This window comes from Chelmon rostratus, chromosome 24 (genome assembly GCF_017976325.1).
Source record: "Chelmon rostratus isolate fCheRos1 chromosome 24, fCheRos1.pri, whole genome shotgun sequence".
Taxonomy (NCBI): domain Eukaryota; kingdom Metazoa; phylum Chordata; class Actinopteri; order Chaetodontiformes; family Chaetodontidae; genus Chelmon; species Chelmon rostratus.
The window spans coordinates 8,884,960-8,903,204 of NC_055681.1; the positions used below are offsets into that span (position 1 = coordinate 8,884,960).

The 18,245-nt window shown below is 42.7% G+C and overlaps 1 protein-coding gene across 2 annotated transcripts in view; it reads right to left on the reverse strand.

The window, feature by feature from the left end:
• Nucleotides 1–257: 257 nt before the first annotated feature.
• The window catches only part of LOC121627269 (fibroblast growth factor 14-like), a 46,949-nt gene continuing 28,961 nt past the window's right edge, over nt 258–18,245 (reverse strand). For both annotated transcript variants that reach the window (XM_041966090.1, XM_041966089.1), the window contains exons 2-5: nt 16,398–16,508; nt 12,288–12,391; nt 600–798; nt 258–406 (exon numbers count right to left, since the gene is read on the reverse strand). In XM_041966090.1, coding sequence (XP_041822024.1) covers nt 258–406; nt 600–798; nt 12,288–12,391; nt 16,398–16,508 — 563 coding nt within the window. The remainder of the gene's footprint in view (nt 407–599; nt 799–12,287; nt 12,392–16,397; nt 16,509–18,245) is intronic.

Here is an 18,245-nt window from a genome sequence, read left to right on the forward strand (position 1 = left end):
GCTGGCATTCGCCTGACTTTGCCGTCTTCATCCTCCTCTTCAACCCCTGGCCTTGCCCCACAACGTTGAATCCGTCCAGTCGGGAGAGAGGTGAGGCGGGACGTGCAGCCCCACTGCTGACTAGTCAGAACTTGACGTGTTGTTTGTTTTGTTAACTTTTGTCGCAGTTTTAGATTTTCGAGAGCGCAGCAGTGAGGCGAGTCTCTGGCTTTTCCTGGGCTCTGGTTGGCCAGGGGAGGGTAAAAAGGGGGGCGGGGTTATGTCTCCTCCTTGTCGGGTTTGTTGACTGGCTTGCCGCCATTCATGACCACTGGTTCGCTGGTTGTGCTTTTGGAAGGCGGGCCCCCGGCGAGTTTAGGCACCGCCTCCCCTACATCGTGCAAAGAAGGCTCTCGGTACATCGCAACTGGAGGAGTGGAGGGAGAAAAGAGGAGTAAAGGAGAAGATAAGGGAAGGAGCTATAATGCAATAAAACTAAAAGCAAGAATAAAACCAAACATCGTCAAACACTTTAGTTGTCTAAAACCAAAAATGAAATAAAAATAAAACAGAGGCTAAAGGAATTCAGCTGCTGATGTGTGTGTGTGGAAATGTGTTACCTTCTATAGGTTTAGGCAGGAAGTGTGCAGCTGGTTTGGTCTTTTTGACCCTGTTGCCTTTCATGGCCTGTCCCTCTTTATTGAGGCCCAGAAACCAGGCCCGGCCCGACTCCTTCTGTCTGTAGAGCATAGAGCTGTAGATCACATAGTAGTTCTCAAACACCGACTCCTTAAACTTACACTCGGCTGTAAACAGTTCCTGAGGAGACAGACATACAGAGACAGAAGGACAAATCACAGATTATTACATGCAAACAATGCATTTTCTTAGTTTTTAATATCAGCCTGCCAATATGTCCATCAATATAGCCACATCAGTGTTGACAGATGCGTAAAAAAAGAATGAAATCACGCAGGGAGGAGCAACCCAGCACTGACTGAATGATGTGTTGCTCTAACCCATGTCATTCTACCCAGACAACAAAGTAAACAGATAAAAAAGCTGATTGATTTTGGCGACACAAAGCCCAAAAGATCTCACCCTCCCGCCCACATCAGCTCTGCTGTTAGGTGTCAAAACTCTTTTCCGTGGCTGCCGCTGCCCCCAGCGGAGCATATTTCAGTACAGAATCAAGGTGTTATTCTTACTGGGAGAAAAATCGTCTCTCCCTGGTGTCCGCTTGCACTACTGAGTCACAGCAGTGACACAGCAGTGTGCACAGCAGTGTAAAAGGCAGCCTGACATAAAACAATTTTTTTTTGTGTGTGTGTGGGGGGGGGTCAGAATGGAGGCAGTCTGAGAAGTCAGACAACCTCGATTCTGATTATTTATCAGCAAAGTGCAACTTTCCAAGCAACATTTACATTGAAAAGCTGCAGCTTAGGTCAGTGGTGTATGATTTTAGTTGGAGGTTTCTACTGTTTTCTTATGTGGCATCAGCACAGCATGAGATCAGTCTGTGATAGCAAGCTTCCCTATTAGCAAACAATTATCAACTAATCAGTGGATCCTTTTGGTTAATTAACTAATAGTTAAGACAGTGAGAAATCCACCAGAGCCCGAGGTGACATCTTAAAATTGCTCCTTTTGTCCAAACATCCAAGAATAGCTGCCATTTTTTTTGCTTCATTAGGACATTGATCATTAAAATGTTCTGTATATCGACTCATCAATTAATTGAGCAACTATTTCTCATGGTCCTCACAAGTCACATCCAAGTGTTTCCACCAAGCCTGTGGTAAAAGTAGTCAGCGAGCCAGATCCCACCAGCTTCCCTTTTTACTGCAAGTGCAATTTATTATGTTCCCTTAATATTTGGATAAGATTAGATTTAGTTTTAAGACTCCTTGGGAGAAAATTGCAGAATTTTCAGCCAGTATGCCAAAACACAGGAGTACGTGGCAATATAAGAAAGTATAGAATAACAGTGAGACCAAGGCCAGAAAACCAAAGCAATGAGCTGAAAGAGGCTAAAAAGCTTCAGAGAGCTGTTGATAATTATCTGAGGGTTTAATACTTTGAGAAGCACTTTTCACACTATACATAGTCACTGATCTTTGGTTGATCTAGAAAATATTGATTAAAGCAGCTTTAACTGACCTTATCTCACTAATATCGCATCACTATCATCTCCCCTTGTATAACAAGAATCTTCCTTTCTTGGGGCAACGTTATTATCAGGAACTCTCATAATCATTTAGCAGACAATGACTGACACATTTTCTCATTGAGACAATTGCTGAGGAAATGAAAAAATAGTGTTAATAAACAACTCCTCGTTCGACGGGGGAGGCTCCTGCCAACCCAAACAATCACCCCGAGGTCCCCAGACCCGAGATTGGGAAGTGTTTGTCTAGACCGTCTCTTATTGGTTGTTGTGGGCCTCTTGCCAGAGCCACAGACACATTGTCATTCAGCTCAGGTCTGTCGGTCCGAGTCTCATAGCAACATGAGGAAGAGAGGCGACACTGTAGCTGTGGCAACCAACCAGCGCTGAGAGGGAGGGGTCAGTGGGTGGGTGTGTGAGTGTGTGTTGTGTGTTGGGGTTGGGTAGGGGGGGTGCTGCAAGAGCGAGGGGAAAGAAATACACACAAAGATTGGTAATTTAACATACGCCGTCCCATATCTTGTGCTCTACCACATCCACTCATGCTAACGTAGGAAGACACTAACTAAAGGCAGGGCTGGGAGACGCCAGCACGCAGCTGCAAGGGATCAGACACTGGCACACACACTTGTGGCTCTAGGGGATGAATGGAGGGAGGTGGAGGAGGGCTTGCCGGGATATGAAATGTGACAAAATGAACAAGACAGGTTATAATGAATGGATGCTCTATTTATTGGCGGTGTCAGCGAGACACGCACAAAATACTCCAACAAGTCGGCTCCTTTGGTAACCACGGTTTTGATTTGTATTAACATTGTTCTCTGTAGAGCTTCACATTTTTCATTGCTGGATTGAATTAATTTAATGATATATATTTAGTCTTGACCTGCACCCGGGATTCATTATTCATTTGTTAAGGAGGATGATCTTTGCCGGTGTGCAGAAAGCAGTGCCAGACACTTATTAATGTTGGTCAGTGAGGTCATACATCATTTAATGCTGCTTTTAAAATAAAAGATGCTTGATGTCGAGGCGTCTCGCTGCCTCCTCTGGAAAAGAAACATTTATTCCCGAGCGAAAAAAGTGAACTGTAAAAACGACTTCAGCCTTACAGGTGAGTCATTTTAACAACACTGGCTGCCTCAAAGCGTTTCTGTCGTCATTTCCAAACAGCCGTGTTCACAAGCTGCCCACAGAAAGAAGACGGGAGAAAGAATGAATGAAAGAAACGGAGGGTGGGGTTGGATGGGGGGGGAGTGGGGGTTGAAAATTGGGACATGAAGGAGAAGAGAGAGAATAAATCACCCAGTGAGGAGGACGACGCCTTCTGATTGGAAAAACAGCAGGGGATTCTCTCTCTCTTTCCCTTTCTCTCATCACTCTTACTTCTTTCCCGTTCTGTCATTTCTCTGCAGAGATGTAGTGGAAGTGAACACATGCATGCGTATTGTCACCTTTTGAATCATACACGTGTACGTCCGAGCACCCCAGCCTGAATGGCAGCTGTCTTAACAGGCAGCCATAATAAGACAGAGAGGAGTCCATTAACATCTTAAACATCCTGCTCAAAAATGTACTAAACTGACACAGGCGGCGCTGGGTCCCTTGTTCATTAAAGATCTAAAAATAAGAAACTCAAAAACAGAGTGGGGAAAGCAATCTCAAGTCTTGGCACTGCGCAAGGCTGCACTAATAACAACACTTGGCAACTGGAGCTGCCCAGCGCTACCACAGCTTCACTGCTGGCCACTGGGAGCTTCCCAGTAGAAGCACATCCATGGCACAACAATCAACTGTTGATGAATTATTTTTTTTCTCTGGTGTGATTTACCAAAGCCATTAATCAGACAACCAGGAGCCCGGCGTGGGTGAATAGCATGACAATGTCCTCTGAAGGAGTTCAGTTCAGGCTTGCGACCTCGCTGATCGGGGCAGCTGCTGAATGACCGACTTCTCCAGGCTGATGGGCTAAAGACAGACTGACAGGCTGCCTAAACCTAGATCTATACTTGTGCATCAATGGGTTAAGGCGCAACAGCTCTGGAGACCACAGGGTCAAGAAATTTGGGGCACAAGCTCAACCTACATATAATTAAGCCTGTTCAGGTGCCACTTCCAAAATACTGTCAATTTTAAAATTAAAAAGTCACAACAAGCAACCTTCCTCCAGTGTATTTTCTTCAATGCTGGCAAAGCTACAAAGCAGAGTTTGCCCATGTTTCTAGTGATCGCCAAGATTTCTAGTTCAGCAGTTGTTGAAGCATACCTGTTTTTTTTTAGTAGTTACATCTTATAAGGCTTGGTGATATATGGATGAATTCAATTTAACAACCATCAGACTATCATAAATATCATAATATTGCAAATGAATGAGTTGGAATCATTGACTCAGCTGATGCTGACTGCAGATTTTGCTACTTACTACATGCAACATTTTGGGCGAATCAGTGCGTGCTGCTAGTATAGTAGGCGGTTTCGAATACAGTCATAGTGTTTACTTGTAGGAAAAATGTGGAAGCATCGTTCAGATTTGTTCCCCCTCATTTAACAGCGGAGTGCAGTTGCTCTTCTTGTGACATTACTTAACGCGACAAAGCTCAAGGAAGCTGTTTTCCCTTCCACTGTGTATGTATATGTACAGTACGTGCGTGCGCGTCTGTTTGTGTGCACTGCTCAGCGAGTGGGTGTGTTTGTTTCCAACACCAGTTATTATCACAGCACTAATTACCCAGGGGAATTGTGGGTAAACAAATCATTCTAAAGAAAAGAAGCCCACAGAGACGACCGAGGAGGAGGAGGAGTGTCGGCATATGAAAACAAAAAAGTAAAGAGTGCGGTTTGAGGGGGGACTTGAAAGGATGTCCTCGAGCCCAGACAGACTGAATCCAAGCATAAACCAGACTCCAATCACAGTGTCGAACACAAACCCCCCCGGACCTGCACACCTGATCCAGCTACGCTGCTTCTAATTGCATCACAGCACAGATACTTCTTAAGAACTGGTAGGGAAGCTAATGGATTGTATGAGCGGAGGATTTCGATAAAGTACTAAAACCTTATCCAAACACCTGGTCAATATTGTCTTTTATTAAATTTCATGCATGTAGATGACACCAACTGAGTGTCCAAGTCAGGGTTCTGTCCCCTGTGGTCCTCCAGCACACATGGCTGTTCATGGATATTCTGAATTAGATTTGACTATTTTTGAGATCAGGGCCAGGCTAGTCACCACAGGGTCTGTACATATGAATACCATCGTTTCATATCCAGATGCCCTCAGTCTGTTGACTCAGGTACCAGCGAGACGATGAAATACAATCTGTAAGGCCAGTTTGAGTAATAGATTCATGAGCTTGGAGGCTTTTCAGCACCGACACTTTGTACTGCACAGGGGTTTGTAAGACTATCAGAAGCCATTTTATCTTCAGTCTCCACGGTGCTTATCAGTAGAATTTTGCTCATTCACATTACAGTTTATGCAACTGTATCTGTAAATCTGCATCATCTACCAGGAATAAGTGCATCAATTTATTAAACTGGCCAACACCGCATTGCATTGGCCAGGTGACCCTGTGGTTTTGTTGTTGGAGCCTCTGTCACTACCATTGCTCTGCCAGGCCCAGTCGGTTCTGAGGAGCACAGGCCTGACCCGAGACCCGAGTAGGACCAGGTCCAAATTAAACTCGGCCTAATCGGCAGGGCTTCATAGTTTTGCCACCTGGCTTAGACTTGTGTGTCAACATGTCTAAACTTGATCCAAGTGTCTGCGAGGAAGCCTCCTTCCTCCTCCCTTCCCTTGTGTTTCCCTGTGTTTCCCCTGTCCCTTTGTGTCATGTTAGTCTCTCCTCGTATCTGTCCTTGTGTGTGTGTGTGTGTCTGGGCGGTTCCCTGCAACCTCGCCTCACCTACACCTGCTCCCCGGGCCAATGAGCCACCACAGCTGCAGCCAATCCACACTCAACGACCACAGGATAAAAACCCGGATCTCCCCGCCTGTATTTGCTGGATTGTTGTGCTCACTAGCCTGGGAACATGTCTCGGCCACTTTGCCGTCCCCTGTGCTTCGTTATGAGCCCTAGAGTTTTGCCTTATCTGTTTTTCCACTCTCCTTGTGTCCCAAACCTGCCAAGTCTGCCCAGCTCCAGTCCACCCCATAAAAACCTGCTGACTCACCTCACCTGCCTGCCTGCTCCTGTCTGGATCAACACGGAGCATCTCCCAGCGATCATTATCCATTATTTGCGACAATGTTCAAGCCTTCATTATGTGTGCTCTGCACTCGGAGTTCAGCCATTTCCTCAGCTCTTAACGCTGTTCTTTTCAGGTCGTCTGCATTTGGGTTAATTAATCTCGGGTCAAGTGTGTTCTGGTCCCCTTCGGATCGCGTCGCTCTTTTGTGAAAATACATTTATGAAAGTATGGTTTGGGCAGGTTTTCCACGATTTCAATTCGGATCTGGTCCAATGTTTTTGGACCCGTGAAGACCAGTACCGCCAACATGGTGGCCTCAGTGTGAGGGCTCTGCGTTTTTCATGTATTGCTGGACAAGATCTGAAGCAACTATTACCATTGCAGTATGACACAACATGTTCATGATAAAATGCAGCATCAGAGACATTTTATTGATGGCTGAGTTCAGTTTGCCAATTTCCTAATTTCCATAGAAAGGCAAAAAAGAAATCAGTAAATTAAACCTCAAACAATAAGCCAGTCTATAAGTTAAAGCTTGATTAAAGGTTAATATCAGTTTGTCTAGATGTCAAGCACTAATATTAGTAAACCATCTTGATGAGAGTCTCTGAATTGCTGATTAATTGGAGGAAGGCTGGGAAAGAGGCTTCACATGCATCAGGAATGACCATCAGACATCATCAGTGGACAATGGTTTTATCCAAATGTTCAAACATGCTATCGGTGTGATGTCTGCCATGTGGTGCCTCAATACCATGATGCACAGAGCTGCATCTTTGAAGAGGCCCCACGCCTCACCAGCAACAAATTCACCACAAATTGTGTTTGTGTTTGTGTGTGTGTGTGTGTGTGTGCATCAGGACTCTCATGACTCACATTTATTCTCTCTGCCACCCCTCTTCCTTCTCATCCAGCCATTGCAGGACTCACTCTGAGAGCTGTACAGACCGTGATGAATGGAAGCGCACACCCCCGTACGCAGACATGTGCTAGACACACACACACATACGTAAAGCACACACACCCCTATGTTTGTTGAAAATATCCTGTTGTAAGACAACATGCTCTAGCTCGGGAAGAGTAGAGGGGAAAACAACTGGGTGGGGAAGGTGAAAAGGAAATTGAAGGACGAATCCACCATCTGGAAAACGATGGTCTCTGATGAACTGACAACTGGATTTGATGCACGTTTGTCATGGCATTTGAGAACAATTCATACACAAAACCATTACTTAATTATTTGAGAAAATGCGTTGTGGATTAATCAGTAATGAAAATAATTGTTAGTTGCAGCCCAACAGTGAAATATGAGATCAGTTTTGTAAGTGAAATACATGCAAAATCAATGGTTTTCCAAGGCTTTATTTAACTATTATATCACTATATTTTCACAACATGCTGTACTCATGATTCAATTTCAAACATGTTCAGACTGGGAGTGTGAGAAAGGGAAGCATGCAAGTTTTCACCTAGACTTAAACCTGTGACAGCTGTTTTTATTTTTATGTTGCTCTTCTGGCAACTCTACTGGACTTCAGCACCAGGAGCTGACCACAGTGTGACCTGGACAAAGGCACACGCTGCGGTCGAACAGCCCAAAAAAAATGATGTCCTGTGTCCTTTTCCTTGACCTTGACGGGAAAGCTCACAAGGTCGGAGACATATGAGAAGGAGAATTCGTAAAAACGTAAGAAAAGACGAGTCTAAGAGACTCGACTGCTCTTGCACAAGGCTATGTAATCATGTGACGGCAGATGATTGGCGCGTCGCTCTAGATGTTGCTGTTGCGAGGAATTGTGGGATGGCATTATCTCCTTTCCTTTTATAAAGAGTGATCAGTGCACACTATGCTAAACGAGATATTGACGAACCTTTCCTTTGCATTTAGAGAATTCAAACAGCTCTTATCATGGCTGTCACTTCGATACTTTCGGGTCATGTCACTCAGTTAGGAACCTTCGTAAGCAAAAAAGACTGTTCGACCACAGCATAGCCTCGGTTTGTTCTCCACACAGGGGTGTCATTTATTACAGGATAAATTCACCCTATTTCATTGGGATTTAAATGAGCATTGGGTTTATACTGCTAGATTTCTGCATTGTACCCACACTTCCTTTTTGCAAAGCACCAGGCTATTCGCCGTCTCTTACTTCAACATGTTTCTGTGACCTGAGGACAACTGGACTAAAAGAGAAGGGGGAAGTGAGGGCAGTCAAAGGAGCAACAAGAGGATGGCAAAGATGGATGGAGGATGGACTTGAACTGATGGTGTTTGGGCTCCAAGGACCTCTCCGGCAGACAGACCGGGGCTCTAACAGTCTGACTCACAGGAGCTGGCATGAAGGAATACATCCATTTCTAATCTTGGCTGGTGGACAGTCAGCACAATTCAGATTTTCAAAAACAAGCAGATTTTGTAGGGGGGCACTGTTGTACAAGAGCCTCAGTCATGATCTCGATACATTATATACATTATAACACTCACGATACCCTTAAGAAAATGCCTCAGAGGTGCTTCTTGCTTTGTTATGTTATGAGTTATGTTATGGTAAATTACATTAAAATCACCCCTTTACAGGAATGCTTTTTTTAAATAACGTTTATTTATACTCTTCTTTAACCTTATAATCGTTTTTGAACCCCATTCCTACAGCAGCAGTAGGAGAAGATAATAATAATAATAATAGGAGTAGCAGTAATGGTGGTATGTTACAGGAAATGTGTGATGATTTTACAGGAAAAGTCCCCTTCATCTTTCACCTCGCAGCTGACATCCCGACACCTACATACCCGAACACCCTGATGCACACACACACACACAAACACCAATGTGCGTATCACACACACATTTTTTTTACACAGGAACACTCTCGTCACTCCAAGCCTCATTCACACATAAACACACACAGTCCCAAACCCATCAGCACTTTTTTTTTTTCCCACTTTCCCCGGCATGCTCCATAATTATCACATAGCAGCTCATTGCACACTGTGCCATCTGCTAGTTGCCCAAAACCTACAAGGCCCTGGGATACGTACATACACAACCACACACCGCCAGATGCTTGGGATCTTAATACGATAGTCCTACCATGTATAACTAAGTTTGCAGTACATCATCAACAATTTGCAATAAGAGGGAAAAATCGCATCAAGGGCAGAGCAGCATAAATCCAAAAAATAAGAATACACTGTACAAGGAAATTATCCTTAATCCTTAATTTTTGTTTTTGAGACAAGGGTAGACAAAACAGCTAAAACTGATATCACATTCGTAGAAATATCTTGAAAGCACTCTGTTGCAATATAAGTATAAGTAAGTATGAAAAGGCATGATAAATAGTACCAATACTGAGTTTTATACTACCAGAATCTACAAAAGAAAAAAGAAGTTCTATAATAAGTAGTTAATTCGGCAATTAGTGGAGTCATCAACAATTCTGATAAGTGATTAGTCATTTATTTGCCAAATAAAGCTTTTTAAATTTTATGTTATTGAATTATTCTTAATTAATAGTAGTTAATTTAAAGGCAACAGATTGAGCTTTTGAAAACTAACAGACTAAATGATCAATTGAATTATTATTTAATAATAAAAAAAACTGTGTATTGCATCCCTAACACAGCCGAAATAATTTAATATCTCACACTGTGTCACATTTTGGTAAGATTCACCTCGTTAATACTCCTTTGGGGATGAGAAATGTGAGCCATGATATCTCAAAATCAATTTAAAACGTAACCACGCGCGTTTCAACGTGCCAGAGAGACACATTTATTTTGGGTTTTGAATGCTTGAATGTGAATTCATGTGAGTTTATGTGCTACCGAAGTCATTTTTTTAATCTAACATAACGCCGTGGACTGTGCTGCAAACACTCCTGCTTGTCCTGCAGACAAAAGCAAAAATAGAATCCACCCAAATGCAATTAAATGTAACACCATTAATGACATAGTGCGCCTTTTCATGCACACTGTATTCAGTGCATCATGGTGTGATTATAATGATTACAGTGCAGTCATAGTGTGCTAATGTTCCCGCTCAATGATGTGTGCTTTTACCAGGAGTATTGAGCTGTTGGTGTGCTCACGTGTGTGTTGAAAGCAAGATGTACCTACAAGAAGACGTGTTGACATCCGCTACTCAACATGTTGTTACGTAAAAATTCTTCCAAGGGCAAAATGCGGCATCTCAAAGGTATTACAGCAAAGACTGCTGACAAGTGCGCCATGTTTAGTTGACGCTACAGAAACCAGAATCTGATTTGTATCGACTTCCTGACACCTCGACAATAACTAACCCGGCGGGATGAAAGATGATAGGCAAGTTGCTCGGTCCATGTGAACCTGAAGCAACCAATTACACAAATACATAAAGGTAAGCTGCTCAGGCCGGGATAAAACAAACCGTAGCTGCCATAGCACCCTCATAATGTTTAATGAGTGTCTCTTCAGGCACAGCGGCACCATCCTTACCATACACTTCAACACACTACACCTGCCAGGGCCTTTGCAAGAGCCAATAAAACATCAAGCAGTGCAAACATCATGATAAATTAGACCTGCTGTATGTAATTTATATATTCGTTATCATGTAGCTGCCTGCACATCAGCCACAGAGCTGGAACCTGATCAAACATCCTCACTTTCCCTCTACGCAGCTTTAGAGGGGATTTCTACTGAGTTAGTGTGTGTGTGTGCGTGAGTTTGTGTGTGTGTGAGTGTGTGTCGGGGGGGACTCCCCCTCTTCAATTATTTACAGGAAGCCCTCATGCATCTGTGACTTTCAGCGACAGACTGAGAAAGCCCAGCAGAGCAGCACAGATCTCCTTTCTTTCTCTTCCCAATTACTCCTTTCTCTTCCTCTCCTCCCTTTGTCTGAAGCATTTTTCCTTCGTCCTCGCCATCTTTTTCTCCTCCGTCTGAAACGTTTTTCCTCCTTCCTCTCTATCGTTTCCTCTTGTGTCCACAAGCTTTTCTTTCAGCCGTCTACAACATTTTTCCTCCTTTCTCTCCACCTTTTCTCTTCTGTCTACTTCCATTTTTGGCCTTCATCTCCATCTGTTCCTCCTCTGTACGGGCTCTTCCTCCTTGCTCTTCACCTTTTCTTTTCTGTCTACTACCATTTTCATCCTTCCTCTCCATCTTTTTCTCTTCTGTTAACAACCTTTCTCTCCTTCCTCATCTTCTTCTGTCTACACCCTCATTCCTCCTTCCTCTCCATCTTTTTAGCTACTGTCTGTAACCATTTTCCTCTGTCCTGTCCATCTGTTTCCCTCTCATTGTCCTTGTCCTACTTCTTCCTCACCTCCTTTCTTTTGCCTCCAACCCACGTCTTTTCTTATCCCCTCTCCTTTCTTTCATTATTTGTCCTGACCTCACCTTTATTCCCCTCACCTCTTCCTTTCATTTCCCTCCTTTCATCTCCTCTCCTCCTGTATTCTCCCCTCCCATCCATGTCTATTCCCCTTGTAACCTCTCTCCATCACCTCTCCTTTCCCCTCCTCTCTGGCTCCTGTCATCTCCACCCAAAAAAAGAGGGGATGAAAGAGGGATGATGTGAGGGGAAAGAGACGTCAGTGGAGGAGTGAAAACTCTCTCTGAAGAGTCAGCATACAAATAATTCATATTCTACTCAAGCAGATCTCCAAGCAGCTAAACGCTCCTCCTCTTCTTCACTAGTGCTCTGGTTACTCCTCTCCACCTCCTTCCTCCCTTTCTCCAATCATGTCTTCCATATTGTTGTGTCTCTCCAACGTCACATCTTAAAAAAAAGTCTCTGTTCTGTGACAGACACATGTAAAAAATAAAATAAAATAAAACAAAACCTGTGGACACTGTCCGCTTTCTGCTGCTTGCATACTGAGTGTGTGTGTGTGTGTGTGTGTGTGTGTGTGTGTGTGTGTGTGTGTGTGTGTGTGTGTGTGTGTGTGTGTGTGTGAATGCTCACCGATGAGTAGAGGTGACCCTCTCCGTTCATGGCGATGTAGAGGCCAGTCTTGACTGATTGGATGGCCACAACTCTCAGACCCACAGGAATTAAGTTAAACAGAGCTGAGGACAAAAACAGACAAACTTAGTGTGTGTGTGTGTGTCCTGTGCACGTGTGTGTGTTTCTCCTCTGGAAATACAGTGCTCTGAGAAGTGAAATGATAGTTGTTCAGTTTGGTTAGGTGGTGAGGTGAAGAAGCGGCTCGGCCTCCAGGCGCTGCTTGCAAAGCTTTTAGAGTCGAGTTTTGCAGAAAATTGATTGAAAATTCACTTCACTGCTTGAAATATAAATTCTAATCTAATCACACTAATTTGTCTATAACTGTATAAATTACACACATATAATTCAGTTATTCTGTGTCATAACATAAGAAAAAGTTGATTTTCTTCAGGTTCTGTTCCATCATTATTTTTCAGAAGGGGTAAGTGTAACATATGTATAGATTATCTCTGTTATTTAAATTCATCAGACTGCCAAAATATTATTATATTTACAATATAAATGTCTTTTTAAGTTGTGAAATTATAGCATGTTTTATCTCAGCCTTATAAATTATATTGCCTAAATCTGAACATATGAAATATAGCATGTTACTGAAGTCAAATAACAGAAATTAACCCTTGTGTTTTGTTGAGATTGACTTCCTCATTTTCTGGGGGTCCCACAGATTAGCAATAAACTGAGGGATCAAAGGGAAATCATGTCATGAATGTCAGAGTTGTTTACAAGGATCACATTCATTAAAGGTGACCTTCACCAATCAATGACCAAATGAAGATGCTTTCAAACTCCCATTACCCAACGATGGAGGAGCTGCAGCAAGAGAGCAATTGACATTTTGTTCAGAAGCATGAAATGAGAATGATCAAGCTTGAAAATATTACTATTACTCTTATTATTTTACATTGTGATATATTCCTGTATCTTGCTCCTCTCTAATGTGAAAATGGGACAAATATGATGTCAATTATTGGCATTTCAGGGTTGTTGAAATTCCTCAGTGTCCCTCTGAGGTCAGTTGAAAGCCCAGTGCCTCTAACCATCAGAGAGTTATGAGTTAGGCTGCTGAGAGCACATACAGTCGAGCTATTGGGACAGAACCAATGTCAAACCAAGGTCAAGGTGAATACTGCCTCTCCGCATGCATTGAGCATGTTGGTGCAAATGTTGCTTCACAGGAAAGGTTTTTTACAAAATAGATTCACATATTTGTCAGGCAAATGTGGTAAATGTAGCTGCAGCAGGTCGAATTAAATCTCAGAAATAATCTGTATGACTTCCTTTTCTTTCAGGTTATCGGACTGTTTCCAGTGGTTGTTGTCTGGTCTTCCTCCCCCTCTCCCCTATTTGAACCTCCCTTGTTGGTGAAAGTCACAGTTTCTTTATTGTATCCTGTGGATCTTGATCTACTTTTTTGCCTGAGCTAGGTTGCGATTGCTTTTATGGCTTTGAAATACCCAAAACCCAGCAATAAAATACAAAATATTAAAGATAATGTTTGTCCCATTTTAGGGATGTTTTCATCAATAATTGATGGTGTAATTGTCTCAGGTGTTTGTGATCTGGTTTTCAGTGGGTTGCTCGAGCCAGTCACAAGATGTTCACTGTTTCATGTTGCGAGTTTGATTTCAGTAAACGCAGCGCTGACAAAGTGTGGGGATTCATTGCTTTCATTTTCCCAGGTTTTGAAATATCTCCCTGTGAAATTTCTGCCTCCACCCCGACACAATGGAGACGGAATTTGCTCATGCTGCTCAAAACATGCCTGAATAATCCACAGACCTCTCCGTGAATTGTTTTTATTTTGAATGTTTCTTCAGTTGAATACTTTTGTCCAATCATGCCCGCATTAACTTACACAACTAATCCACCCATGACTCAAAGATATGCTCGTCTAAACACACTTGACTCTTAATTAATCCTCTGAAGCTGAATTGTGTAGCCTCTTGCACGCCGTTGCCCTCTCCAGTACTGAGAGATAAGCTGAAATGATGATTGAATCCAAAGCAAAGACGGCCGTCGTGATCGGCTGGATCGAAGACCACCGTTCATTTCATTCAGACACTGTAAAACTTTGAAGAAGCACCGGCTGGAAAAGTGTGGGCTGAAGCTGCTCGTTTTAATGAATTAAAACACAATGTGAGCAGCATCCATTCCACTGTGCTGATTCTATTCTGAGCAGGCTTTATTGACACTGGACAGCATGACGGGCTGAACAGCAGCGGATTCTCCAAAGACAGTCAACGCCATTTTTTTACTTTATGCATAAAGATATCATAAAGTAACCGAAATATTATAAGAATAACATAACAATGGCCGATATATTTGGAACCAACAGCCCTTTCCTCACTAATCAAGGGCTGATTACACCTGGGATATCATTGCCCTCACTAATCAAGGTTGCATAGAAATGGTTGTTAAATCTCTCTTACAACCAACATTGACAGTGTTCAGAGTTGAGCGCAAGAATTTATCAAATATGCGAAAGTACACCTGCAAGTAATCATCCTTGGTGAGTGTGGCACTTTCTAAACCACCACCGCGCTCACGCACAGCCTTCATTAACATAAAGACATGCAGCCAGCTGATTAGAGATGGTAACAACCCTCGCTTTAAATGCTGCAGGAAATGTCACTGATGTCTCCCCTCTGCCGAACACGGCTCAGCCAGGAGAGACTGACAAACAAATGGAAAATGGAGCTTGGCAACAAGTGGGAGCTGCAGCGAATTCTGTTTGATCCACACGCCGAGCGGTGGCAGACATTTCAAAAATTGTGATGTGAAGACATTTGCCAAAAAAGAAAAAAAAAAATCATAGTAAACAAGCGGGACATTGCTGCAACACGTGGACGGCGAAGAGCAACCGTCTCAGCCAATGTGGAGCAGACACTTTGAACCAGCGAGTCCCTGCTGTAGTGATCGCTGATTAGCATTTGATTTTCTCACAGTCATCAGAATATAGACAAAGCTTCATTAATCATTAATCAATCAGTCAGCCATTTGCAGCTCCTCTCTAACGGCTGCGTAGTAATAACCTAGGCCTTAAAAAACATTAAAAAATGGCTGTCCGTCATTAGATCAAACTACTTTAAGCTTTCAGTTATTTTCATAATAACTAGATCTTCCCCGCTGGTCTCGCCTTTTCACAGCCAGGAAAAACATCTCTCCACCTTCATCAAATCAATTGAGGACGAGAGACAGATCATCTCTAAATAGTTATTTGGCCTTGACGGCGGCTGTCACAGCGTTCCCTCTGCAGTGATGAAATTCAGATTTTGGGCTGCAACTCTCCTCGGTGTTGTTTTGAGATGCTCCTTCTCTCTTTCGTCTTTCCTTTTCAGGCACCGTCACGCCACCTAACACTCGCGCATTGTCGAGAAAACGAGCATGTAACCACTGAAAATGATTGCACACACACCTCGCACACGCTTTTTGTCAAGCTGTGTTGATGTTGTTGAGGGTCCTGGTGAATGCAACTTAATCGTCACTGCAGCTGCTGTATTGTGGAAAGTCTCTTGGCTCTGGGATCAAGAACTACTGTACAGAAACTCAATATCTTGATTAAAACAACCATCACAACCAACAGAACTGAACGCTTAAACCAAATATGCAGTCAGCAGGAATCCCAGTGTCTCAGAAATTACATTTATACATTACCCACAATGTGTTTTGAAGGAAACATAATTGCTATGTTGTGTTCAGTGGCGACATTTCTGCAGCATAAGCATGTTTACCTTTTTAACCTTAAGGCATTTTTTTATGTTATCAAAAATTGCTTTATTTATCTGTCAGATATTATTATTTTACTGATTTGTCTTTTTATCATTTTCACTTTTTATTGCATTACCTTAGTGTATTTCTAAGTTAAGATACATGTTAAATGATAATAATTTCTTGGAGATAAACTGCGAAACTACTGTGACAAGTGTTTTCCACTCACATGTGTACACATTTACAAGGTTTATCTGGACAAAATACTCATATTTCATGTCAATTATCTACATTTCCCCAAATTAACTGTAATATATGAGCCTACCTGGTGGTCTATCATTGTGTGAGTGTACTTACAGGAGTTGGTGCTGTCGTCTTTGGTCCCATCCAGACTTCCATCCTGGCCCATCTGGAGATAGAAGCCCTGCCTGCAGAACAACCTGGTCACTATGCCCTTCAGCTGTGGTTCTACACGACACAGACAAGGACACAGGAGAAGGAACAGTTTAAAAGGACCGATTCATGCTGTACATCAAAGTGCCCATAATTATGAACAAGTGGATGAAAATTATGATGAGGCAAAAGTTTTGTCAGCTTCAACAGAATGATTTCGAAATGATTTGTCTATAAATTCATCCCCGGAAAGTGGCAGGTTTGAGACACAATACAAGTTTGGCATTAAAGAACGACGTGACCGCCTGCTGCATCCTGAGGGATTTCCTGTGGAGAGAGTAGTCAGGCACATCCAATCCATTACAGGATTCCTGGACTAATCCTTCCTTCATGGTCATTGTTTCATTTTAATGACATTGATAAATTATTTCTGAACCTTTGATGGTCCAGAGCAGTTTCACAATGTCTTTGCATCGACCATATTCTGTTTACTATTTATCTATTGACCAATATATCTGTATGTAGGTACCATTCCTTTTATCAAAACTTAGATAATTGTGGATCTCTAAAGCAGCTTGTTTATAATGTTTTAAGACACATGTGCGAGTATACTGTATTACACTTGTGATGTTAAATGGGGTCACTTTTTCCTCTCATCGTTTGGTTCCTACATCTCATAAAGAGGATTTGAAGGAGCTGAGGGACAAAGGCAGACTGAGTCACTAGATAAAGATGGAGACACCTGCATGAGGTGATATACTGTTAGCGCCTCTTCGGCAGGTACAGACAGGCAACTTTCCATTCTGTTGCTGTTGGACAGCACGCTTTTTCCACACAAACACACGCGCTGATTATCTAATCCGGGCCCTCACGCACACTTACATGATGCGACCACACCCATTCTCCCTCCATAAAACACACATCAGCTCAGTGACGTCACTAGCGGCGCAGCTGAAGCAGGGTGGAAATCCCCTTTGAACATGTGTGTGAGAGACGGAGAGTGAATGTGTAAAGGTATACCCTAATGCACGAGGACAGAAGAAAGCCAAAACTGACCCAGTTTATGAAGAGTGTGTGAGTGTGTGTGTGTGTGTGAGAGAGAGAGAGAAGCGGGGGTGTTTTCCATCTTTGTGAAGGATCCATCTTGTGCAGCAGGGGAGAGGGAGGGAAGAGGTGCACTGAAGCTTGCAACCAGCTCTGGAACTGACAAAATTCCCTGCGCGCTGCTTCGCATGTCGCGTGGAGCGGTCAATAATAAATCTAAGACAGCTGTAAAATTTGCTGGCAAGGATCCCCGACCACGAGAAGGAGCGTACTTACGTGCACATCACATGTAGGTGAAAGATCAAAAATCATTTCGACATATTCTGGATTCAGCTTCTTCAGTTTCTTTCGTTCTGCATGCATACATTCACACACGCACACACCCATAAATGTCAGGGACACACACATATATTTCCATGAATTAGGGAACAGACACGTGCCCACATACACAAACAAATACAGAACACATGTAATCTGATGGTAATTAGACGTAAATATTGTAATCTTTCTATGATCATGTCACGTGTATGTCACTATTTATCATTTTTATCAGTATTACTTATCAGAACTTCGTTTAAACAACAGTTAGCATTTGAGAGCCTTTTCGACATACAAAAGGGGTTAGGAAGTTATTAATTCCAACATTTTTTTATTTTCTCTCTTTCATATCATTGTAACTTAAATATATTTGTATTTTGCATTGTTAGTTGGCTATGAGAGGCTGTGGTATGCATGTTTCCTTTGTTCATGTAAATATCAACATACTAA